The 24,784-nt window shown below is 37.0% G+C and overlaps 1 protein-coding gene across 1 annotated transcript in view; it reads left to right on the top strand.

The window, feature by feature from the left end:
* Positions 1–24,784, top strand: part of ALG5 (ALG5 dolichyl-phosphate beta-glucosyltransferase) — an 85,396-nt gene that overhangs the window by 40,411 nt on the left and 20,201 nt on the right. The window contains exons 8-10 of the mRNA XM_049853186.1: positions 8,735–8,886; positions 12,575–12,660; positions 15,291–15,406. Of these exons, the coding sequence (XP_049709143.1) occupies positions 8,735–8,886; positions 12,575–12,660; positions 15,291–15,406 (354 nt within the window). The remainder of the gene's footprint in view (positions 1–8,734; positions 8,887–12,574; positions 12,661–15,290; positions 15,407–24,784) is intronic.

Below are 24,784 nucleotides of genomic sequence, written 5' to 3'. Positions count from 1 at the left end.
CAGTACTTCCTTTTTTTACATAATACTTGGCGAGAAATAGACTTTCATGTTTAAGATCATAAAAATGAGTTTCCTTCCAAAAGAAAAGAAGTTTTTGTTTTGGGGAAGCTTATATAGGATTGGCACATCCAGAAATTGATTATTTTGAGAGTGTACAAGAAGGATATGGACTTTTCTTTGCCTTAGGATAAAGCAATTCTTTTTGATTTTTCTTTTTTCTTTTTAGTCATAGAGTTCCTTATTCTGTTATAGATCCTCTTTTCTAAACATTCATTTTTTTAATTAATCACATTGCCCTCTTTTGCATACATTGGCATATTTAAGTGGTATATTTTGAGTTTCATTTAAAGTTCAAATGTTTTTTAACTTTCCTCTTAGAAAAGCACCGTGCCTTAAAATTTGAAAAAAGGTAATAACTGCCTTTTTAGGGCATTAAAAAAACTCTGAGGATATTAGAATACTCATTTTGTAAATTGTAGACTATGCTAGGAAAGGTGAAATAACTTGAAGGAAAAAATAATTCTCTTCAGTGTTTTTACTTTAAAATGTAAGTCTAGTGCATCACACCCATTAATTGTCCATTGTATCCTCAGATCGAGTAGATAAGTGATGTATGGTCAAAATGATCTTGGTGTCTTAGTCATCTAGTGCTGCTGTAACAGAAATACCACAAGTGGATGGCTTTAACAAACAGAAGTTTATTCTCTCAAGGCTAGAAGTCCAAATTCAGGGTGGCAGCTCTAGGCGAAGGCTTTCTCTCTCTGTCAGTTCTGGGGAACATTCCTTGTCTTTAGTTTTCCCAGCTTTAGGAGCTTGTCTACACACAGGGACCTTGGGTCCAAAAGACATACTCTCCTCCTGGTTCTTCATTCTTGGTGGCATGAGGTACCCCCTTCTCTCTGCTAATTTCTCTCTTTTATACCTCAAAGGAGATTAACTAAAATACAACCTAATCTTATAAATTGAGTCCTGCTTTATTAACGTAACTGCCTGTAATCCTGCCTCATTAGCATCATAGAGGTAGGATTTACAACACAGGAAAATCACATCAGATGACAAAATGGTAGATAGTCATGCAATACTGGGAATCATGGCCTAGCCAAGTTGACAAACATTTTGGGGGCACACAATTCAATCCATAACACTGGGTTTTTTTTATTTTTGTTTTTAATGTGTATTACTAGGCCCATCACAAATTCTCTTGGAGTGGAACCAGGAGTCTTCATTTTTAACAATTTCTCAGCTCACTTTTATGCACACCACCATTTGAGAGTCAGTGAAATAAAAGGCTGAACCTTCCCTCAAATGAGTCTGAAATGCTATGAAGAAATTCTAAATATTTTTCAAGATATACTGATAGTAGGTTTACAAAATCTCTTAAGGATTATGCTCAAGTATGGAAACCTAGACTTCTTTTAGAGGAAAAAAAATTATTTTAACATCCTCAGCATCTATTCCAATATTCTGTATATTCTGTGGACTCTCATTGGTATTTGAAAAAGTCATAGAGAATATCATACTCCTGAAAACTTGAAAGAGAGCTTAGGAATTGACTAGTCCAACTTATCACTTTACTGATAGACTGGGGACAAAAAAAGTAAAAAGCGTATGTCAAGGATGTAGCACAATATAATTTATATTATAAAATGCTAAATGTCCAGGAATACAAAGTATAGTTATATCCTCTGTATGAAATATCTGCAGCCAGTAATATTGATGATAATGAAGACTATATAATAATATGCAAAAGTATCTAAGATAACAGATTATGTGAAAATATCAGAGTATAATGTTATAAATGCATACAGTATAATTAAACCAAAAAAAAAAAAAAAAACCAAACCCAGTGCTGTCGAGTCATTTCCAACTCATAGTGACCCTGTAGGACAGGGTAGAACTGCCCCATAGACTTTCCAAGGAGCACCTGGTGGATTCAAACTGCCGACCCTATGGTTAGCAGCCGTAGCACTTAAACACTACGCCACCAGGGTTTCCACAGTATAATTACCTATATAAAAATACCTAGGCCAACAAAAACAATGAAAATAGATATTAGTGTAATAGTTTTATGAGTAAATTTTCCTTTTTCTTCTTAATATGAGGGAACATGCCTACTCAATGAAAGGAAAAGTGAATAGGAAGGAAAGAGAGAGACCAATTAGAAAACTATTTTAATCTAGGCAAGAGAGATTTGCTACTTATTTTTATTGTTGGTGACATTAGAAAGGAACTATGTTGTTGTTCTTGTTTCCTTTATGGTGCAAATTCTTTTCACTTAGAATCTCCATTGGCTGAAAACTCTGAATTTTTTCCTAGAAGTCTTTTACCTAAAACTGTTTTTAGTCAAAGGATCTATTATAGGATCTATGTAATTTATCTTGCTATCGTTATGGATTGAGTCATGTCCCCCAAAAATGTGTGTCAACTTAGCTAGTCCATGATTCCCAGTATTGTGTGATTATCTGCCATTTTGTCATCTGCTGTGATTTTCCTGTGTTGTAAATCCTACCTCTATGATGTTAATTAGGTGGGATTAGAGGCAGTTATGTTAATGAGGCAGGACTCAATCTACAGGATTAGGTTGTGTCTTAAATTAGGCTCTTTTGAGATATAAAAGAGAGAAGCAAGCAGAGAGAAAGGGGAACCTCATACCACCAAGAAAGCAGCACCAGGAGTAGAGCACATTCTTCGGACCCGAAGTTCCTATGCTGGAAAGGTCCTAGACCAGAGGTAGATTGATGACAAGGACCTTCCCCCAGAGCCGACAGATAGAGCCTTCCCCTGGAACTGGCATTCTGAATTTGGGCTTCTAGCCATCTAGACTGTGAGAGAATAAATTTCTCTTTGTTAAAGCTATCTGCTTGTGGTATTTCTCTTATAGCAGTACTAGAGAACTAAGATACCATCCGTTCATCTATTAATTCATTTCTAAACCCTAGTGATTGATTTTTGTGCTTTTGGTCCCCACCAAATTGGTAGTTCTATAGAATTAAAGGATAAAACGGACTAGAGATCAGCAATTATGTACTCCAGACGCTACGTATAGCTGCTGCTCAGTAGGCTCGTTGTTCACATTTAGTTGATTCTCATAGAGCTATTCCTGTCTTATAGAAAATCATCTCCAAGAAGCAAGACATGCATCTTCCACATGCCCAGGAAACAGCAGCATAGCCTTCAATTTCTGAGGCACTTTGGTGTTCTCTGTATGTGATATAAAACCTTGCATAATGATCTTTCTGTGGACAGTGAGAAAATTATTTAAAAATTAGCCAATCAAGGTGGTAAACAGCAACTTCAGTAGTATGTTGGATAGTGTTCAAATATATACTTCCTAAATACTTTTAAATATATCTTCAGTTAATCGTACTGATTTACCGCTTTCTTAGTAGGCAGAACATGATATATAGCACCAGTGGGGTCCTCTGGCATCCTTAATTGTGCTCATGTTCTCGTGTGTTCAGTATAATGATAATGTTTATGTTAACGTTATGTTAATATTCTTGGTTTTTTTCTTCACATTTTATTTTTTTATCATTGTTGAGAATGTACACAGCAAAACACACCAGTTCAACAGTTTCTACATGTATAATTTAGTGACTTCGATGACATTCTGCAAGTTGTGCAACCATCCTCACCCTTCTTTTCTGCGTTGTTCCTCCGTCATTAACATAAACTTTTTACCCCCTACGGTTCCTTTGTAATCTTTTAAGTTGATGTTATCAATTTGATCGCATATAAATAGTTCCTAGAAGAGCATAATGGTTAAGGCAGACCTTTTTTACTAGTTAAGTTAAACCTGTTTGGTTGTAAGATGACTTCACCGGGTACTTTCGAGTTAAGGTTTAAATACTATCTCAGGGCAGTAGTTTCAGGGGTTCATCCACCCTCCGTGGCTCCAGAAAGTCTAGAGTCCATGAGAATTTGAAATTCTGTTCTGCATGTTCCCCCTTTTCATTAGGATTCTTCCTGGAATCTTTGATCAGAATGTTCAATAAGGTTGGCAGGGCACCATCAGTTCTGGCCTCATGGTGAAGGAGGCATTTGTTCATGGAGGCAGTTAGCCACAGATTCCATATATTCCTCCTGTTCCTGACTTTTCTTCCTCTGTTGCTCCAGGTGAATAGGGACCAGTTGTTGTGCCTTAGATGGCTATTTGCAAGCTTTTAAGACCCCAGGCACTATGCCCTGAAGTAGGAGGTAGAACAGAAGCACTAAATATGTTATTCAGCCAATTAACTGGAATGTCCCATGAAACCATGACCCCAAACCTCCAAACCAAGGAACCAAATTCCATGAGGTGTTTGGTTGTACATAAACAGCCTCAGAAACTACTCTTTTTTATTTTTGGTCATTGTTGTAAATATATCTATCACACAACTTCTGCGAATTCACCTTTTTACAGGTATACATCTTATTGACAGCAATTGCAATAATCGGCTATATGTTAATCAATGTGACTTTTCTGTCAGCGTTAACTCCGTTTCCCCCCCTCCCTCCCATTCCTGGTGACTACATTTGTCTTTTCTTACCTTATTATATAAGTGAGGTCACAAAATATTTGTCCTTTTGTGACTGGCTTATTTTGCTCAGCATAACGTCTTCAAGCTCCATCCATATTGTAGCATATATCAAGACTTCATTTCTCCTATATACCAAATTTTGTTTATCCATTCATCTGTTGGTGGGCATTTTGGTTGTTTCACCTTTTGGCTATTGTGAATAGTGCTGCAGTGAACATTGTGCAGTTCTTTTTGAGTCTCTGCTTTCAAGTCTTTTGGGACTAGGAGTGGAATTGGTGAGTCATATGGTAGTTCTATTTTTAGTTTTTTGAGGAACCGCCACACAGTTTTCCACAATGGCTGTACGATTTTGCATTCCCACCAGCAATGGATGAGGGGTCTGGTATCCCTGCATCCTCACCAACATTTGTTACTTTCTACTTTTTGTAATCTTAGCCATCCTAGTGAGAGTGAAATGGTGTATCTCATTGTGGTTTTGATTTGCATCTCTCTGATGGCTAATGATGCTGAGCATTTTTTTGTGTGGCGTATGGCCATTCTACTGTCGTCTTTGGTGAAACATCTATTCAAGTCCTTTGCCATTTTATGACGGGGTTATTTGTATTTATGTTGCTAAGTTGTTGAAGTTTTATATATGTTTTGGTAATTAGATTGTCAGATATATGGTTTCTGAAGATACTTTTCCAGTTGGTAGCTTGTCTTTTCACTTTTTTTGTAAAATCTGTTGATAAAAGTTTTTATGAGGTCCCATTAATTTATTTTGTCTTTTGCTATTTGTGCTTTTGTTATATTAGATAATCCTTGTTGAAAGCTAGGTCTGACAGTGTTGCCCCTGCTTTTTCTTCTAAGAAATTAGTGGTTTTAATTTGCACATTTATGTCCTTAATCCATTTTGAATTTGTTTTTGTGTATGGTGTGAGGCATGAATCCTGATTTATTTTTCTGCATGTGGAAATCAATTTTCCCCAGCACCATTTATTGAAGAGACTCTTATTTCCCCATTAGCACCCTTTCAAAAATGAGTTGACTGTAGATGTGTGTGTTCATTTCTGGACTCTCAGCTCTAGTGCATTGGTTTATGTGTCTATTGTTACAACAGTACCAGGCTGTTTTGATTACTGTAGCTGTATAATATGTTTTAAAATATGGAAGTGTGGGCTGTCCGCTTTGTTCTTCCTTTTCAACATTGCTTTTAGTTATTTGGGGCCTCTTGCCATTCCATTAAAGTTGAGAAATGATTTTTCTATTTCTGCAGAAAAGGCTGTTAGAATTTTGATGAGGATTGTGTTTAACATATAGATTGCTTTGAATAGTATTGACATCTTAACAATATTAAGTCTTCCAATCCATGAACAAGGAACATCTCACCATTTATTTGAGTCTTCTTGAATCTCTTTCAGCAGTGTTTTATAGTTTTCATTGTATAAGCCCTTCACGTCCTTGGTTAGATTTATTCATAGGTAGTCTCTTGGATGCTATTGTAAATGAAATTGTTTCCCTAATTTCCCTTTCAGATTTCTCACTGCTGGTATATAGAAACCCAACTAGTTTTTGTTAACCTGGCAACATTGCTAAATTCCTCTATAAGCTCTAGAAATTTTTCTGAAGACTCCTTGAGATTTTCAATATATGGGATCATATCCACAAAGAGAGATAATTTTACTTCTTCTTTTCCAATCTGGATACGTTTTATTTCTTTTTCTTGTCTTATTGCTCTGGCAAGACTCCTAATACAATATTGAATAGCAGGGGTAATACTGGGCATCCTTGTCTTGTTCTTGATTTGAAGGGGAAAGCTCTCCGTCCTTCTCCATTAAGTATGTTGGCTGCTGGCTTTTCATATATGCCCTGAATTATATTGAGTAAGTTTCCTTCTATTCCGATCTTTTTTGGGGTTTTCATCAAGAAAGGGTGTTAGATTTTAACACATCTTTTTCTGCATCCATATAGATGATCATGTGGTTCTTTGTGGGTAAAACTTATCATTTTAAAAGCATTCATAAATAGTATCCTTAGTGTTTATTTGATGTCTTTAGTTTTTCTATAAGGGATCTTTCATCTGCTTATGTCTTGGAACTTCATTGAACTTAATATTTAAAGATAATTAAATTGCTACTCAGCTTTAAATTTCACCTGAATTCCTTGCCTGTATTTCATAAACATTAGAGAGATTATTGTTAATATTGCAGCAGTGAATTCTTTTTCTTCATGATTGTGAATGTTCATATAATGCTACTCTGTTACTTTGTTAGCTTCATTTAACTAAATAAGTGTATCCTACAATATAGTTTTGGATATCTTTTAAGATATTTAAGAGAATTTTAAGATATTTTGCCAAGATTTAAAATTAAATCAAGAATCTCTTGTTTGTGGTTTATGTTTTAGGCTTTCAAATATGTTAGAAATCAATTAAGTTAAGCTCTTTATGCCAACCCCAGGTATTTCTGCTTTTCTTAAAAAAGCCATTATCGTAGCAAACAAACAAAAAAATCTCCTATTAACATTCAAGAAAAAGCAGTCATGGATACTTTTATTTGGTACCCAATAAGCTCACCTAAATCACACTAAAGATTGTTCCAGGAGAATATTGTTTATAGATATTATTTTTATTTTTCTATCTTTCATAAATGCTAAGCATAAATGCTCTTTTGAAGGTTTAATCAGTCAACCAATATTTATTGGAAGTATTTTATATGGAAGGCACTGAGCAAGCTGTTGTGAGATTCCCTAAGTATTTTAAGATGAGGTTTCTGCCCTATCTACTTAGAGAGGTAAGACATATTTACATGAAAACATAAGTAACTAATGAGAAATGTTAGCTCATTTAAAAAGCAAGTTTGTTTTACATATTTCGTAGATGAGCATTTTATTTTCCCTCCCTGTTCTTTTTGGTACAGAAGTGAAATCATGGTCAGATGGTAAAATGAGCTTTTGAGCTTTCTTTCAAAATTTTTTAGAGTCATTTATTGAGTTCTGTTACTTCCTGTGCTAAACACTTTGTTACAGGTTTTAATATTGTCTCATTTAATCTTTACAGTAGCTTTATGAAGTAGGCATTATTATTCCTATTTTATAGATGAGGAAACTGAGAGTTCGAGAGTTGAAGTAACTTGCTGGCGGTCACCCTGCTAATTAGTTATGGAGCCAGAATTCAAATTTAGATCTGCTTAGTTCTGTGCTTTTATTACTATGTCATATTATCACACTATTCAGCACTAGTTCTGTTTGATGATGATAGAAAAAGTCATAGGAATAAAGGACAATTACTACAGATTGTAATTATAAAAGACAGAAGGAGGAAAGGACCTTTATTTTATCGTATAAGATATTAAATATTCTACATAGACCCATAGAAAGTTGCGTATGTACATATGTAATGCATCATTCTATGGGCCTATTACCTTTGTTACAGAAAATTTTAAGACATCCTATCTTTTTTATATAATTTTAAATATGAAAGTCTTGAATACTATGGCAATTAGTGATTTATTATTTTTATATTTTAAACATTTAGCAAATAATGGAATATTATTTACTCTGTTAATTACTAATAATAAAACTAATCACTAATAACAATAATGAGTCCTCATATGGGATTAAATATGAGACTACTTAAGTTTAATATCCAAAGTGTTAAGGAACTCAAGACATTAAAATCTGCTTAATCAGACATCTCTATATCAAATCGAAAGAGCAGATTTTAGTTTCACACGTCTTGGAGTGTACTATTTCTAGTCTTAACTTTTGTGATACTCTGCTCGGCCCCTTCTATTAGTATTTCCTTTAGCTAAGTATTGAACTTCAGGTTCAAATCTTAGGATTTTGTTTTTCTAATATATTCCAATAAACATCAATTTTTTTGAAACCAGAATTTATATGGGACACCAAGGCATAAAATATGTAGGTAAATGAAATGTTCTCCTTGTCCATGGCAGCTTAAAACCGTTCTTTCTGGTAGACTGAAGCCTGCCTCTCACAGGTACTTTGATTTTTCTTATCTGACTCCACCTCCAGGAAATCAGTAACTGCTTATCTAGTGCTTCTGCTCTGCATGTAAACTAGTCATTCTCACTTTTTCTTTAATACACTTTGCTAATGAAAGCTAATGGAACAGTGATGTTAATCTGTACGATCTGCCCAGTCAAGTAAATATTAAAATGCAGTTGTTTTATAGATAAAAGGAAAAGTCATTTATATTTTCTCTTTATTTTCAGCGTTCTTACTTCCGTACTCTTCTCATGTATGGGTTCCACTTTCTGGTGTGGTTCCTTTGTGTTAAAGGAATCAGGGACACACAGTGTGGGTTCAAATTATTCACTCGAGAAGCAGCTTCACGGACGTTTTCATCTCTACATATTGAGCGGTGGTAGGTTTCTAATTGGAATTTATCTGGTGTATTTTTTTATGTTATTACACACTGTTGGGGGAATGGTCTGCCTCTACACCTCTCATCCAGGCTGCCTGAGTAAAGGCCCTGGGCCCAGAGCATTCTGACAGAGGAGGCTGGAAATTGGGTCTACTCTTGTGCATCTGCTTACAAAGATCAGTTGTATCCTTGAAAATAGATGTCATATATCCCCCCAAAAAATTATTTTAAAGAAACAATAATTTCAGAACTAAAATTATCATTAGGAACATATTTTTAAATCTTTTTTTTTTCTACATTAAAAAATTTTAATTTAGAGCAGTGGGATGCAGACCCCAAATTCTCATAAAAAGACCAGACTTAATGGTCTGACTGAGACTAGAAGGATCCTGGTGGTCGTGGTCCCCAGAGCTTTTGTTAGCTCAAGACAGGAGCTATTCCCAAAGCCAACTTTTCAGACAGGGATTGGACTGCGCTATGGGATAGAGAATGATACTGGTGAAGAGTGAGCTTCTTGGATCAAGTAGACACATGAGACTATGTGGGCAGCTCCTATCTGGAGGGGAGATGAGAAGGCAGAGGGGGACAGAAGCTGGCCGGATGGACCCGAAAAGAGAGGGTGGAGAGAAGGAGTGGGCTGTCTCATTAGGGGGAGAGCAACTATGAGTATATAAAAAAAAATAGCAAGGTGTATATAAATGTTTGTATGAGAGACTGACTTGATTTATAAACTTTCACTTAAAACACAATAAAAATAAAACTTTTTTTAATTTAAATTTGATCTTGAAATTTAGGCTCATGTTTTTTCTTTTATGGAAGAATCACTGGTAGTTCTTTGTGGTGGTGTGCTCAAACCTTTGTAAGGAGTAGAAATTCTCTCTCACTGTGTTCAGACACATTGAATTGTCCATCAGTGTCATCTTTTTCTTGGAGATACCTCATACCTTTCTGCTTGTTCTCTGACCTGCACAGCTTCTATCCTCAGTCTCCTTTTCCTTGATTTGCACCCCTATTTTAGTAGAACAAATACTTCATTAACTTCCAAAAAAAATGAAAAACTTTTTGAGACTTTACATGCAAAAAAATATCTTTATTCCACTCGGACACTTGTTTAACAGTTAGCTGGGTAAAGAATTATAGGTTAGAAATAATTTTTTCTCAGAATTTTGGAAGTACTGTTTTATTGTCTTTGGCATCAGTGTTTCTCTGGAGAACTCCAGTTCTGTGAAGAACCTGAATCTTTATTCTTTGCATCCATCCCCTTCGGGAGAATTTTTCTTCATGGTGTTTTGATATATCATGATCCTGGGCCTTAATGTGGCTCTTTTTCGTGCATTTTGTTGAGTACTAAAGTTGTTGTTAGGTGTTGTCTAGTCAGTTCTGACTCACCAATCCTGTGCACAACCGAAGGAAACACTCCCTAGTCCTGTGCCATCCTCACAGTTATTGTTATGCTTGAGCCCATGAGTACTAAAGTAGTCCCTCTGAATATGGAAATCAGGTCCTTTAGTTCTGAGAAATGTTCTTGAATTGTTTATTTGACAATCTTCTCTTCTCATTGTCTCTGCCCGTTCTTATAAACAGGTGTGAGGCCTCCTTATTCATCGTATAATTTTAACTTCTCTTTTCTGTTTTTGTTCTTTTGAGATGATTTCCTCAACTTTATCTTCCAGCCGTCCTTTTGAATTTTTATTTCTCCTGTGAAAACTTTAATTTCAAAAAAACTACTTTGTTTTCCAGTACTTGTTTTTTAAGAATCTCTCATTCTTGTTTCCTCACTATGGTATCTTCCACTAGGTCTCTGAATGTTTCATTTAAAACTTTGACAGTTTCTTCTTGCCCTGCATTGTTTCTGTTTCCTCCATTTTTATCATTAAAGGCTTTTCTTCAGATGTCTTTATTACAGTACTGGAAAGCTCCTTGGAGACTCCACTTGGACAGTGCCTCTGATTGACTGGTAGACTTCATTACAGGCTGACCTCACTGGCTCTTGTTTGGGAAACTCTCATCTTTTGGTCTTTCCTCTTGGGCTGGTCATTTTCACTAAAGTAGGATTCTCCAGTGAAAAACAGAGATGTGAGTCTGGCTGCCAGCATTCACAGAACTACCTGGGGGAAAGCGAGTGGGGTCTCACTCTTCACTCAGAAGACTTGGCCATGTAATTGTTCAGCATGGTGCCCTCCCACTCTAACTGTTTTTGGAGCCCTTCTATCCAAAGTTGCTCTGGTTCTTTGGTAAACCTCTTACTTTCTGAGAAGGATCCAGTTGTTTCTTATACAGATTTTCAGCGAGTTCTCCTGTTCAGACCTGCCTGCATCCACACATGCAGGGCTCTTTAGGGCCACTGATTCTGAGCCCTTGGAAGTTTCTCTGGTACCCATCAATCTGCTTTTAGGCTTCTCCTTCTGCTATTGCCCACTCTTTCAAGTTATCACTTGTCCAGCTACTTTCTAAGAAAAAGAAAATTTTACTATCATCCCACTTTTGTAGATGGTTCTATCATCTTAACTAAATATTTTATAAAGATAAGAAAAAGCATTGAGTCTTAAAAAAAAAAAAAAAGTCTTCATATTGAATTATCCCAAAACAAAAGCTCCAAATTCAAATTGAGATCAGGGAAATTAAATGTGAGTGTTAGTCATTTTTCTTGTCTGTGCAAATGTTTTAAAACCAAGCCCTAGAAGTTTAAACTTGTCTCCATGCAGCCTAGGAGGAAGGCAAAATGGTGAAGGAATTCAGAACTTTCAGAGACAGTTAAAAAAAAAAAAATTGTAAACCATGAAGAAGGTTTAACAGGTAGTGGTGCTTCTTTTCCTGAGCTTAATGGTAGCAGAAGGAAGCAATTGGTCAGAGAAATTTTGTAAGGAGACTTCAGGGCAACTTCTGAGTCTGTCTTCAAAAACTCTAAGGAAAGTAGATTTGACCTAAGTTCAGAGATTGGCTAAAGAAAAGCTTTAAGAAAAAACTTTTCATAGATAGAAGGAAGGTTGAACTGGAAATTTGAACTAGAGATCATTTTAACAGTATATACCAGTAATAACAAACTTAATTACCTATATATGTATTTAGCTTTACACAGAGAGCATTCCAGACCATTCTAAAGTAACTTTTCACTTTAAATAGCTGCTGGGTACTGTTTCGTCCAGGATAGCATGAAGACTGAAAAGGAAAAGACGGCCCCGGAGATACTGTATTAAGAAAAGAAACCTTCATCCTTTGGTGTTAGAAGAAAGTAATCAAGCAGCTCTAAAATGATCATAACATTCTCTCCTGGAGATTTTCAGAATTCTGTTTTATCTCTCTCTCAATCAGTTGAAAATGCTATCCACTGTACCTTGAGCTGGATAAGGCTGGGATTAAAAAGCATCAATCTTGAAAATTTCCAAGGTTAAATTTTCTCTTAGAGCCCAAGAGGCAGTTTTCACCTCCGAGAGTGTGATGATGTTGAGTTGTGATGGGGACACCATATTTGTCATTTAAATGTTATGCCGTAAGATACTAAATTATCTTCATTGCCTTGAACCTTCTGAACCACTCAGCTTTTTAATTTTTGACTGTACGTGATCTGACCTTCAGTTTTAAAGTATAAGCTTTACATCTGCCATGTAAGCTTCAAGTCATGCCAGGGTAGAGATTTAATTACATTCTACTTGTCTATTTAAAAATAAAAATGTATTTTCTATTCCAGGGCATTTGATGTAGAGCTGCTTTACATAGCACAGTTCTTTGAAATTCCAATAACAGAAGTTGCTGTCAACTGGACTGAAATCGAAGGTATGTTCTTTCTGTTACAGCTGATCTTAAAGCCAACAGGAAAAGGGACTTGAGACACTAGTTCTCCAGTGCAGTCAGCTGGCTTTAATCTCCTCCTGCCTCCCCCAACCTGCTGTCAGCTTCTCAGCTCTCTGAGAGTAAACCAAACGAAACCCACTGCTGTCGAGTCCATTCCGACTCATAGCGACCCTGTACAACAGAGTAGAATTGTCCCATAGGGTTCCCAAGGCTGTAAATGGCACAGGACAGGGCAGCGTTTCATTCTGTTGTGCATAGGGTCGCCGTGAGTTGGAACTGACTCAATGGCACCAAGCAACAACGACAGTCTTTACAGGAGCAGACTGCCACATCTTTCTCTCATGGAGCAGCTGGTAGGTTCAAACTGCTGATCTTTCAGTTAGCAGCTGAGCACTTAACCACTGTGCTACCAGGGCTCCTTTACTGCTCATTAATCCCCTCCATCTGGCTTGTTGCTGTCTGTACTTTCTCAGCCTCTTCTTGGGTTTTCTGTAGGCCTGTTACCCTGGCCTGAAACATCAGTAAAACCTGCTGCCATGGACAAGGTCATGGTGAGCAGAGGTTAGAAGGAGCCTGACAGTCTTTGTAGATAAACTTGTCTGTATCACCACTCATTAGCATTATACGATTTTACCACTCAGTGGATATTAATTGAATACCTACGAGTCATTCATGCAAAGCTAGATAAGGAGTTACAGTTGTTTTACCCCAAATGTCCACAGTCTATTCAGAGCTCTTGTTTAGCTGCTATCTGTATCTGTGTATACATCCAAAAACTTAGAGATCTATAATAATTTGAAATCTATCCTAATTTTTAATATTTCCTGTTCAGAAAAGCTTAGATAGCTCTGGTTGGATAGAATTTAAAATATTTCTTGGTTTTATCCTTTGCTTATGGTAGACTGAACCTAAATTGATTCAGGGCATGGGAGCAGTTAACATGATCAGCTGAGGCTTTTCTGCTCCTCTCCCCAAGGCCAGCATGGCCCTCTCTTTGAAAGTCATGGTTGCAGAAGCCACTGTTGGTCTGTGAGCTCAGATGCATAGGGACAGAAATTGGTTAAGAACTAGCCTGGAGATTATACAAGCTTTGTGATCCAGAAGGGGCTCAAACCTCTTGGAGCCTTGCTGAATCAAAACTGAGTATATAGAAATTGTACTGATCTTCAGAGGTTAGAGGGGATTGGGGAGAACGTAAAAGAATAGCTCAAAGTTGTAATGATCAACTATAACCTTCAGTTTATACCCAGCATAGATTCTATGGGAAGCTGAGGTGTGATAAATAGAAAACTTTCAAGTTTATGACTTTTGCTTGTTTGCATTACAGAGATAGTTGTATAGTAATATGAATCGTAGGTACATCAGCTTCCTCACTTGTGAAATAAAGATAGGGTTTGCCCCTGATTAGTAATAAAAAATAAGGCTAATGTCTGCAAGGTGCTTTGGTGGCACTATTTTCCAAAGAAGAAACAAAAAAAAAAAAGAAGAAACCAAACCCATTGCCATCGAGCCAAATCTGACTCATAGAGACCCTATAGGACAGAGTAGAACTGCCCCATAGGGTTTACAAGGCTGTAATCTTTACAAAAGCAGACTGCCTTATCTTTCTCCTGTGGAGCAGCTGGTGGGTTTGAACCATCAACCTTTCAATTAGCAGCTGAGCTCTTAACCACCATGCCAGCAGGGCTCTTCAAAAAGAAGCAGCTATTTAAATTCACAGCAGTGAAAAAGGTCTTTGAGGATAAAGCATAACTAAAATGGTCATGATGCTCTACGCTTTCCTCCTGACAGATGGTTGTTTATCTGCAGGTATATGAGAAATAGCAGTTTGTGAGGATCCATTATGATACATGGATCAGGCATTTAATTACACTGGTGTACCTATGTCACCTTCCATGCATGAGACCCAATTCCTGGCCACTGCACCTCATGCACAGTCGCCATTCCTGTCAGTGGAGGTTTGCATGTTGCTAGGAAGAAAGGCCTGGCCATCTACTTCCCAAAAATCAGCCAGTGAAAGCATTATGGATAACAAAGGTCTGAAAGCATTATGGATAACAAAGGTCTGATCCTGTTGTGCATGGGAGCACCATGAGTCAGGGCCTGACTCAAGGACAGCTAACAAAAACATCGCCGTACCCGTGTGGCCTAGAACAGACAGTCCAGACAGAATTTTCCTTAGTCTGATTATAGGCCTTATTTTTTTTACCATTAAAAATGGAATTTATGTGTAGGAGTAATTGTATTTATCTGTGATGCTGTGTCTTTATTTGCTTTGTGTGCAATTAGTTTTTCCATCAACCAGCAGGCGATGAGTAGTTCTATTAGGCATTCCTAGAACCCTCAACCATATACAGGCCTTCCTTCCCTACATTACAGCTATTTGAAAATTTCACAGTTTAAATCCTCTAAGTTTTATTTCACTTCAAAATGTTTTAGAAAAAAACAAAACTCCACTTTAGCTTTGAAAATGTTTAGTTTTTATGTCGATGATTTAAATAGAATTAAGATGACCAGAGATTCACAAAGGTCATGTAGATTGACTTCTGAAATCTATTTTTAAATGGATACATTTTCCCTTGAGTTTTATTTAATTTATTTTTAAATCACAGGTTCTAAATTAGTTCCATTCTGGAGCTGGCTACAAATGGGCAAGGACCTACTTTTTATACGACTTCGCTACTTGACTGGTGCCTGGAGGCTTGAGCATGCCAGGAAAAAGAGCTAGGTTGTTTGCTGTCTTTGTGTTCTTGTACGTCACTGTGACATTATTTCATTTGAAATTAAAATTTTAGATAATGCTAGAATAAACCTATTACCATTGTCTGCCTTTTGACAGTTTTAAAGAATAAACGGCCATGAGTAAAAATTTTTACATCCTTTTTTGACAAAAATACTTTTGTTTTTTTAAAGGTGTTTTTCTACCAAAGGTCCATTTTCTTTTTAGCGATTTTGTGTATTTAATTATCATTATGATTCTGAGAAGTATAATTTTCACACAGAATCTGTTATTCTAACTTTAAAGTACCTCAGTAATTCTCATGAACTTAAATATAAACCATAATCATGTAACACTGTTCGGAGATTTAAAATTTTGCCCATAAGATAGAATCCATACAAATTTATCGATAGTAAAGAAACCCATATTTCATCCTATAAAACTGTAGGAAATTATATTAAAGGCAAGAATATCACAAGATATTGTATAGTCTTGTTTTCTTAGAAAGTGTTATTTCTCTCCTTCTTAATTTTATTTATGTATTTCTTAATTTTATCTATTTCCATACACAGTCTCTTACCTCCTGGGCAGCCCTTCCCTCCTGAGTTCATATTATTTGGAAATTCTTTATTAAAAAGACAAAGTTTTAGTTTACTTTTTAAGTAAAATGTAATTAATTATTAACAGACAGCAGCTAGTCTTTGAGGTACTGTAAGGGCTAATAGCAATTACCAAGCAATGAACCCTTAAAAGTCATAATTAGATTGTTTCTTATGTTTTAGGGAAACAAATGAATACTAATAATCATACAACCAAAAAAACCAAACCAGTTGGCCAGTTCCAGCTCATGGCGACCTCACGTATTACAGAATAGAACCCTGCTCAGTATATCACATCTGCATTAGACAGTAAGCCCATTAAAACAGAAGCCATTTCTCACTCAGGTTGATATCCCTAACACAGTGCTTGGCATGTCATAAACACTATTTACAAACTATTACAGTACCAGATTTTGAGAGATTTAAGTTGCTTAATAGAATAAGGTTTATGCAAGTAGAAATAATAGCAAATTATAGAAGAAAAGACCATGAACATTTATAAGATTTTAAAGTATAAGCCTTGAACCAAAAATGAAATCCTTAATGAAATGATAATGAAATAATTTATTCTTGGTCTTTTTTAAGCTATGTTGAAAACGCATATTTGAAGCATAATTAGTAGGAATTTTGACAGAGTGTCAATAATTGTTGTTCATCCATGGACACGCCTAAGAAAGATTTCTGATATTCTTGCCAGTTAAGCTTTGTAAACATACATTCACCTGAGCTAAGAGCTGAGGAAACCGATGAGAGAAAAGATAGTTTAACTTGTCGATGTTACAGAGCCTGCAAACAAAAAGCAGCAGCAATAGCAAAAGTGAAGATAGCAATTGTTATCCTTTGCTGTGTGCAAAGAACTGTGGTAAGCATTTTATATGCATTATTTATTTTATTCTCACAAACTATGATCCAGGTATAATTACCCCCATTTCACAAATACAAGTGTAAGCTTAGAGAGGTAAATAATTTGCCCAAGAAGACACAACTAGTCAGTTGTTATACTTCTGCTGAAATAAAAAGTAGAGAAAGTATAGGAGCATGTAGCATCATTAAAGTGAGCGTGTAATCTCATTACCATCAGACAACCATTTCTTTTCTATCTACCAACTTGTTCTTACAGAATATTTTTACATATGGAGAGTTTATTTAACTTGAGATCACATTTGGACAATAACATATCTCTTGATAAAAAATTTGTAATTTTCCATCTCCATATAGTTACGTATTTCTACCATTCATAGTTGATTCTTCAGTTCTATTTTACACATGTGTTTATCGTATTTTCTTTGTTGAGTTATAATTAAGAGCGTCAATCTTGCTTTTTATTTTCTTTGTGTATCTCCACAGCATCCTAAACTCTGATTGTTCAATGAAGTCTTCCCAGATAGTTAGACAATACTAATATTTCACTTAGTTTGTCAAAAAATTACATGAATGAAGTTATTCTTTTTATTGACAGCTAAATTTTAAGCAGTCTGGCAAGTTGCTTTGTATTTTATACCATGTCAAAAGAACCAGTCTACCAATTAATGATTTTTTTATGTTAATCGAATAAAGAACTCTAAGAAGCGATACATGTATTCCTGTAGATCAGAACAAGCTGCCCACAATACTTCCCCTATCTCATACTTGCATTCCACCTGGGCACTATCACAATACACCTCAAAAATACTAATAGCCTCTGGGTAAAGCATAAAATAAATCAAAACATGGCAAAATATTAGGGTGGAGGAAAAAAAAAATACTAATAGGGACCAAAAAATAAAATACTAATAGGGACACCAAAAGCATGAGCAGTAAAAAAAAAAAAAAAAAAAAAGATAAATTGAACTTCATCAAAATTCAAAACTTTTGTGCATCAAAAGGATTTAGAGACAACTTAGAGAATTACAGGAAATATTTGGAAACCATATATCTGATAAGGGGTTAATACCCAAATATAAAGAATTCTAACTCAACAACAAAGGATAAAAACAACTCAATATGGACAAAGAACTTGAATAAACATTTCTCCAAAAATACACAAATGGCCAATAACTACATGAAAAGATGCCCAATGTCATTAATCTTTAGGGAAATGCAAATCAAAACCACAGTGAGTTTCTACTTCACACTCACTAGATGACTACAGAAAGTAACAAATGTTGGTGAGGATGTGGATAAACTGGAACCCTCTGTTGCTGGTAGGAATGTATGAAATGGTGCAGCCGCTGTGGAAAACAGTCTGGTGATTCCTCAAAAGGTTAAAGAGTTATCTTGTTGGGTGCCACTGAGTCGATTTCATCTCATAGGGACCCCATGTGACACAATAGAACTGCCCCATAGAGTTTTCTTGGCTGCGATCTTTACAGAAACAGATAACCAGGTCTTTCTCCAACAGCGGCTGGGTGCGAACTGCCAGTCTTTCAACCAAACACGTGGGTTGTTTCCACCTTTTGGCTATTGTGGATATGCTGTAATGAACATTAGTACACAGGTATCTGTATATCAGCTCCTCTCCTAAGTATATACCCAAGAGAGCTGAAAGCAGGGACTCATTAAACTTGTACACCAACATTTATTGCAGCATTGTTCACAGTAGCCAAAAGGTGGAAACAAACAAAATGTGGCATATCCATATAACAGAATATTACTTAGCCATAAAGAAAAATGAAGCTCTGGTATACGCTACAACATGAATCTTAAAAAGAATAAGTCAGACACAAAAGGACAAATTATGTTCCCACTTACATGAAATATCTAGAATAGGCAAATGCATATAGATAAAAGTTTACTAGTGGTTACCAGGAGCTGGAAGGAGGGGAGAATGAGGACTTATTGCGTGACAGATACTGTTTGTTTGGGATAATGAGAAAACTTTTGGAAATGGTAGTGATGGTTGTGCAACGTGGTGGCTGTATTTAATGTCACTGAATTGTACACTTAAAAATGGTTTAAAAAGCCAATTTTGTTATATATCTTAGCACAATAATTTTTTTTTCTAACAGGAAAATGGAGATATATATTGTATCTCTGGCCCATGAACGTTTTTGGGAACAAGATTTGAGAATGTGTGTGTGAGAGTATGTGTTCATGTGTGTGATGTCAGGGCAGTTCATCCTGCCATCATAGCAGGGACAGTAAGACTAGGCATCCAAGAATCATAGTGACCACTATATTAGACCAAATGGTCAACAATTATATTAAAACAAGACGAAAATGAAAGGAGGCAGAGAAACTGGATTAATGGCAACGGAACAAATAAGAATGTTTACACATGGTGAAGAATGCAACCAATGTCATTGAAAAATTTGTGTAGAAATTGTTGAATGGGAACCTAAACTGCTGAGTAAACCTTCACTGAAAACACAATATAGTATCGTTTAAAAAAAAAAAAAATAGTGACCACATCATGCCCCAAACATTCAGTGGTATGAATTTAAATTCAGGTCCTCCAATATATTTTATAAATCATTTATTCTGTGATTCATTGGTAAGTACTTAACTGAATGCCTAGGTTCCAAGCACTGCTGGAAGGATTTCCTATACAAATAGTTCGGAGAAAATCAATAGTAGTACTACATTAAAAATGTCTACCCTCAAGTAGTCTACTTAGAAAAGAAAATATGAAACATTTAAATAGCAATTCAAATAATATAAGATTGAAGACCTAGATATGTTCTGAAAAAGAATAATCTTTGCAGTCCAACGTTGGGAAAATTCTCCCTAAATTCTTATATTTCTATGGGTTTCTCCATGTATAGTGTACATTTAAAGTAGAATCACCTTTGCCTGGGAGGATAATGTATATCCTCTCGGTTCCTTCTGTGTTTGTCTTTCTTCTGAAATAAATTTAGAACAGCAATCCTACTCGATTATATTTTGAACTGTATCCCTTGAGATCTAAAGAAATAATTTTGCAAGAATTTTAGGGGAAGGGCCAGAAGCATCAGGGTAATTATACAAAGACAAAAAAAAGTAGAACTTCTGCTTCTGGAAAGATAAAGTAGATGTACTTTTCCCTAGTCCTTCCCCAAAGTACAAAAACTAGAACAAACTTAAGTAGACTCTGAAAGGTGGAGAGAAGGTAGATCAGCTAAGAGCCTTGGGACCTGAGGAATGACAGTGGTGAGTTCCTTGGTTTTTCTATTTACTTCATATATCCCACACTTGGAGTTGAAGTTGGCACCAACAGGCTTGTTCTTGTTAGGCACAGTTGAGTCTTTTACAACTTACAGCAACCCTATGAACAACAACATAACGCTGTCCGGTCCTGCCCCATCCTCAAAATCATTGCTGTGTCTGAGCCTACTGTTCAGCCATTGTCAATCTATCTCATTAAGGGTCTTCCTCTTTTTCACTAACCCTCTACCTTACGAAGTGTGATATCCTTCTCCAGGGACTGGTCCCACCTGATAACATGTCCAAAGTACATTAGACAATGTCTCGCCATCCACACTTCCAAGGAGCACTCTGGCTGTATTTCTTCCAACACAGACTTGTTCTCCTTCTTCTGGCAGTCCATAGTATATTCAGTATTCACCGCCAACACCATAATTCAAAGGCGTCAATTATTCTTTGGTCTTCCTTATCCATTATCCAGCTTTCACATGCATATGAAGCCACTGAAAATATCATGGCCTCGGTCAGGCACACATTAGTCCTCAAAGTGACATCCTTGATTTTTAACACTTTAAAGGGCTTTTCAGCAGATCTGCCCAATGCAATGCATCGTTTGATTTTTTGACTGCTGATTGCATGGGCATTGGTTGTGGATCCAAGTAAAATGAAATCCTTGACAACTTCAGTATTTTCTCCGTTTATCATGACGTTGCTCATTGGTCCAGCTGTGAGGATTTCTTTCTTTCTTGTGGTGTAATCCATACTGAGGAAACCCTGGTGGTGCAGTGGTTAAGTGCTATGGCTGCTAACCAGAGGGTCCCAGTTTGAATCTGCCAGGCGCTCCCTGGAAAGTCTATACTCCGACCATAGGGTTGCTATGAGTCGGAATCGAGTTGATGGCACTGGGTTTGGTTTTGGTTTGGAATCCATACTGAAGGCTGTAGTTTTTGATCATCCTCAGTAAGTGCTTCACGTCCTTGTCACTTTCAGCAAGCAGGGTTTTGTCATCTGCATAATGCAGGTTGTTAATGAGTCTTCCACCAATGACATGCCATGTTCTTTTTGTGTGTGTGTGCTTTAAGCGAAAGTTTACAGCTCAAGTTAGTTTCTCATACAAAAATTTATACACACATTGTTATGAGACCCTAGTTGCTCTTTCTATAATGTGACAGCACACTCCTCCTTTCCACCCTGGATTTCCCATGTCCATTCAGCCAGCTCCTGTCCCTTTCTGCCTTCTCATCTCGCCTCTGGACAGGAGCTTCCCATTTAGTCTCAAGTATCTCCTTCAACTAACAAGCACACTCTTCACAAGTATCATTTTATGTCTTATAGTCCAGTCTAATCTTTGAAGAGTTGGCTTCAGGAATGGTTTTAGTTCTGGGTTAACAGAGAGTCTGGAGGCCATGTCTTCCGGGATTCCTCCAGTCTCAGTCAGACCATTAAGTCTGGTCTTTTTACTAGAATTTGAGTTCTACTCCTCACTTTTCACATCCTCTGCTAGGGACTCTCTTGTGTTCCCTGTCACGGTGGTCATTGGTGGTAGCCGGACATCACCTAGTTCTTCTGGTCTCCAGCTGATGGAGACTCTGGCTTATGGCCTTTTCTGTCTCTTAGGCTAATATTTTTCTTGTGTCTTTGGTATTCTTCATTCTCCTTTGCTTCAGGTGGGTTGGGACCAATTGATGAATCTTAAATGGCTGCTAGCAAGCTTTTAAGACCTCATACACCACTAACAAAAGTGGGATGCACAACATTTTTTTAAAATAATTTTTATTGTGCTTTAAGTGAAAGTTTAAAAATCAAGTCAGTCTCTCACATAAAAACTTATATACACCTTACTACATACTCCCATTCACTCTCTCCCTAATGAGTCAGCCCACTCCACTCCTTTCGTGACCATTTTGTCAGTTTCTAACCCCCTCTACCCTCCCATCTCCCCTCCAGACTGGAGATGCCAACACAGTTTCAAGTGTCCACCTGGTGCAAGTAGCTCAGTCCTCGTCAGCATCTCTCTCCAACCCATTGTCCAGTCCAATGCATGTCTGACGAGTTGGCTTCGAGAATGGTTCCTGTCTTGGGCCAACAGAAGGTTTGGGGACCATGACCACTGGGGTCCTTCTAGTCTCAGTCAGACCACTAAGTCTGGTCTTTTTATGAGAATTTGGGATCTGCATCCCACTATTCTCCTCCTCCCTCAGGGGTTTTCTGTTGTGTTCTCTGTCAGGGCAGTCATCGGTTGTGGCCGGGTACCATCTAGTTCTTCTGGTCTCAGGATGATGTAGTCTCTAGTTCATGTAGCCCTTTCTGTCTCTTGTGCTCATAACTACCTTGTGAGCTTGGTGTTCTTCATTTTCCTTTGATCCAGGTGGGTTGAGACTCACTGATGCATCTTAGATGGCCGCTTGCTAGCGTTTAAGACCCCAGGGGCCACACTTCAAAGTGAGATGCAGAATGTTTTCTTAATAGATTTTATTTTGCCAATTGACTTAGTTGTCCCCTAAAGCCATAGTCCCCAAACCCCTGCCCCTGCTTTGCTGACCTTCGAAGCACTCAGTTTATTCAGGAAGCTTCTTTGCTTTTGGTTTAGTCCAGTTGTGCTGACCTCCCCTGTATTGAGTGTTGTCCTTCCCTTCACCTGAAGTAGTTCTTATCTACTATCTAATCAGTAAATACCCCTCTCCCACCACCCCTCCCTCCTCCCTCTCTTAACCACAAAAGAATGTGTTCTTCTCAGTTTAAACTATTTCTCAAGGTCTTACAATAGTGGTCTTACACAATATTTGTCCTTTTGCAACTGACTAATTTCACTCAGCATAATGCCTTCCAGGTTCCTCCATGTTATGAAATGTTTCACAGATTCCTCACTGTTCTCTATCGATGCGTAGTATTCCATTGTGTGAATATACCATAATTTATTTACCCGTTCATCCGTTGATGGGCACCTTGGTTGCTTCCATCTTTTTGCTATAGTAAACAGTGTTGCAATAAACATGGGTGTGCATATATCTGTTCATGTAAAGGCTCTTATTTCTCTAGGATATATTCAGAGGAGTGGGACTGCTGGGTCGTATGGTAGTTTTATTTCTAGCTTTTTAAGGAAACGCCAAATCAATATCCATAGTGGTTGTAGCATTTTACATTCCCACCAGCAGTGTATAAGTGTTCCAATGTCTCCACATTTATTATTTTATGTTTTTGGATTAATGCCAGCCTTGTTGGAGTGAGATGGAATCTCATTGTAGTTTTAATTTGCATTTCTCTAATGGGTAATGATCGAGAGCATTTCCTCATGTATCTGTTAGCCGCCTGAATGTCTTCTTTATTGAAGTGCCTGTTCATATCCTTGGCCCGTTTTTAATTGGGTTGTTTGTCTTTTTGTGGTTGAGTTTTAGCCGAATTATGTAGATTTTAGAGATCAGGCACTGGTCGTAGCTGAAAATTTTTTCCCAGTCTGTAGGTGGTCTTTTTACCCTTTTGGTGAGGTCGTTAGATGAGCACACGTGTTTGATTTTTAGGAGCTCCCAGTTATCTGGTTTCTCTTTGGCATTTTTAGTAATGTTTTGTATTCTGTTTATGCCCTGTTTTAGGGCTCCTAACTTGCTTAGTGCCTAATTTGCCTTCTTTCCCTCCAGTTGCTTCAATTTGTAATGGAAGTGTCTAGCTTGTGCCTGTTCCACCATTGTAGTTTGGAAGCAGATAAGTTGTATTCTAGATGTCACAAAGATGAATTTTTGGATTTTGAACTCAGAATTAAGACTTTTGCTATGATATGATGGGGTGAATATGATTTACATGTGACAAGTACATGAATTTTGATGGGCCAAAGGGTGGAATTTCATGGATTGAATTGTGCCCCCCCAAAATACGTGTCAACTGGGTTTGGCCATGATTCCTAGAATTGTGTGGTTGTCCTTCATTTTGTGATTGATGTAATTTTCCTGTGTGTTCTAAATCCTAATCTCTGCCTGTGGTTAATGAGACAAGATTAGATCCTGTTAAAGAGGATTAGGGTGGGATGTAACACCCTTACTCAGGTCACATCTCTAATCCAATGTAAAGGGAGCTGCCCTGGGATATGGCCTGCATCACCGTTTATCTTACAAGAGCTAAAAGGAAAGAGAAGCGAGCAGAGAGTTGGGGACTTCATACCATCAAGAAAGCAGCACTGGGAGTGGAGCTTGTCCTTTGGACCCAGGGTTCCTGCGTGGAGAAGCTGATGCCCTTAATTTGGACTTGTAGCCTACTAGACTGAGAGAATAAACTTGTCTTTGTGAAAGCCATTCACTTGTGATATTTCTGTTATAGCAGCACTATAACCAAGACAGCAACCAAAAAAAAAAGCAGGAGTGGCAATGCTAATCTTAGATAAAATAGACTTTAAGACAAAACCTATCATAAAAGTCAAGAAATGACATTATGTAATGATTAAAGGGACAATCCACCATTAGGACATAACCATAATAAATATCTACTCACCCAATAACAGGGCTTCAAAATACATTTAAAACAAACTTTTACAGTACTGAAAAGAGAAACTGACAGTTCCACAATAACAGTAGAAGACTTCAACACATCACTCTCAGTAAAGGACAGAACGTCTAAAGAAGCTCAGCAAAGATACAAAAGATCTAATGGCACAATCAACCAACTTGAACTCATAGACATATATAGAACACTCCACCCA

This window comes from Elephas maximus, chromosome 14 (genome assembly GCF_024166365.1).
Source record: "Elephas maximus indicus isolate mEleMax1 chromosome 14, mEleMax1 primary haplotype, whole genome shotgun sequence".
NCBI lineage: Eukaryota > Metazoa > Chordata > Mammalia > Proboscidea > Elephantidae > Elephas > Elephas maximus.
This window is presented reverse-complemented; position numbering and strand designations above follow the sequence as displayed.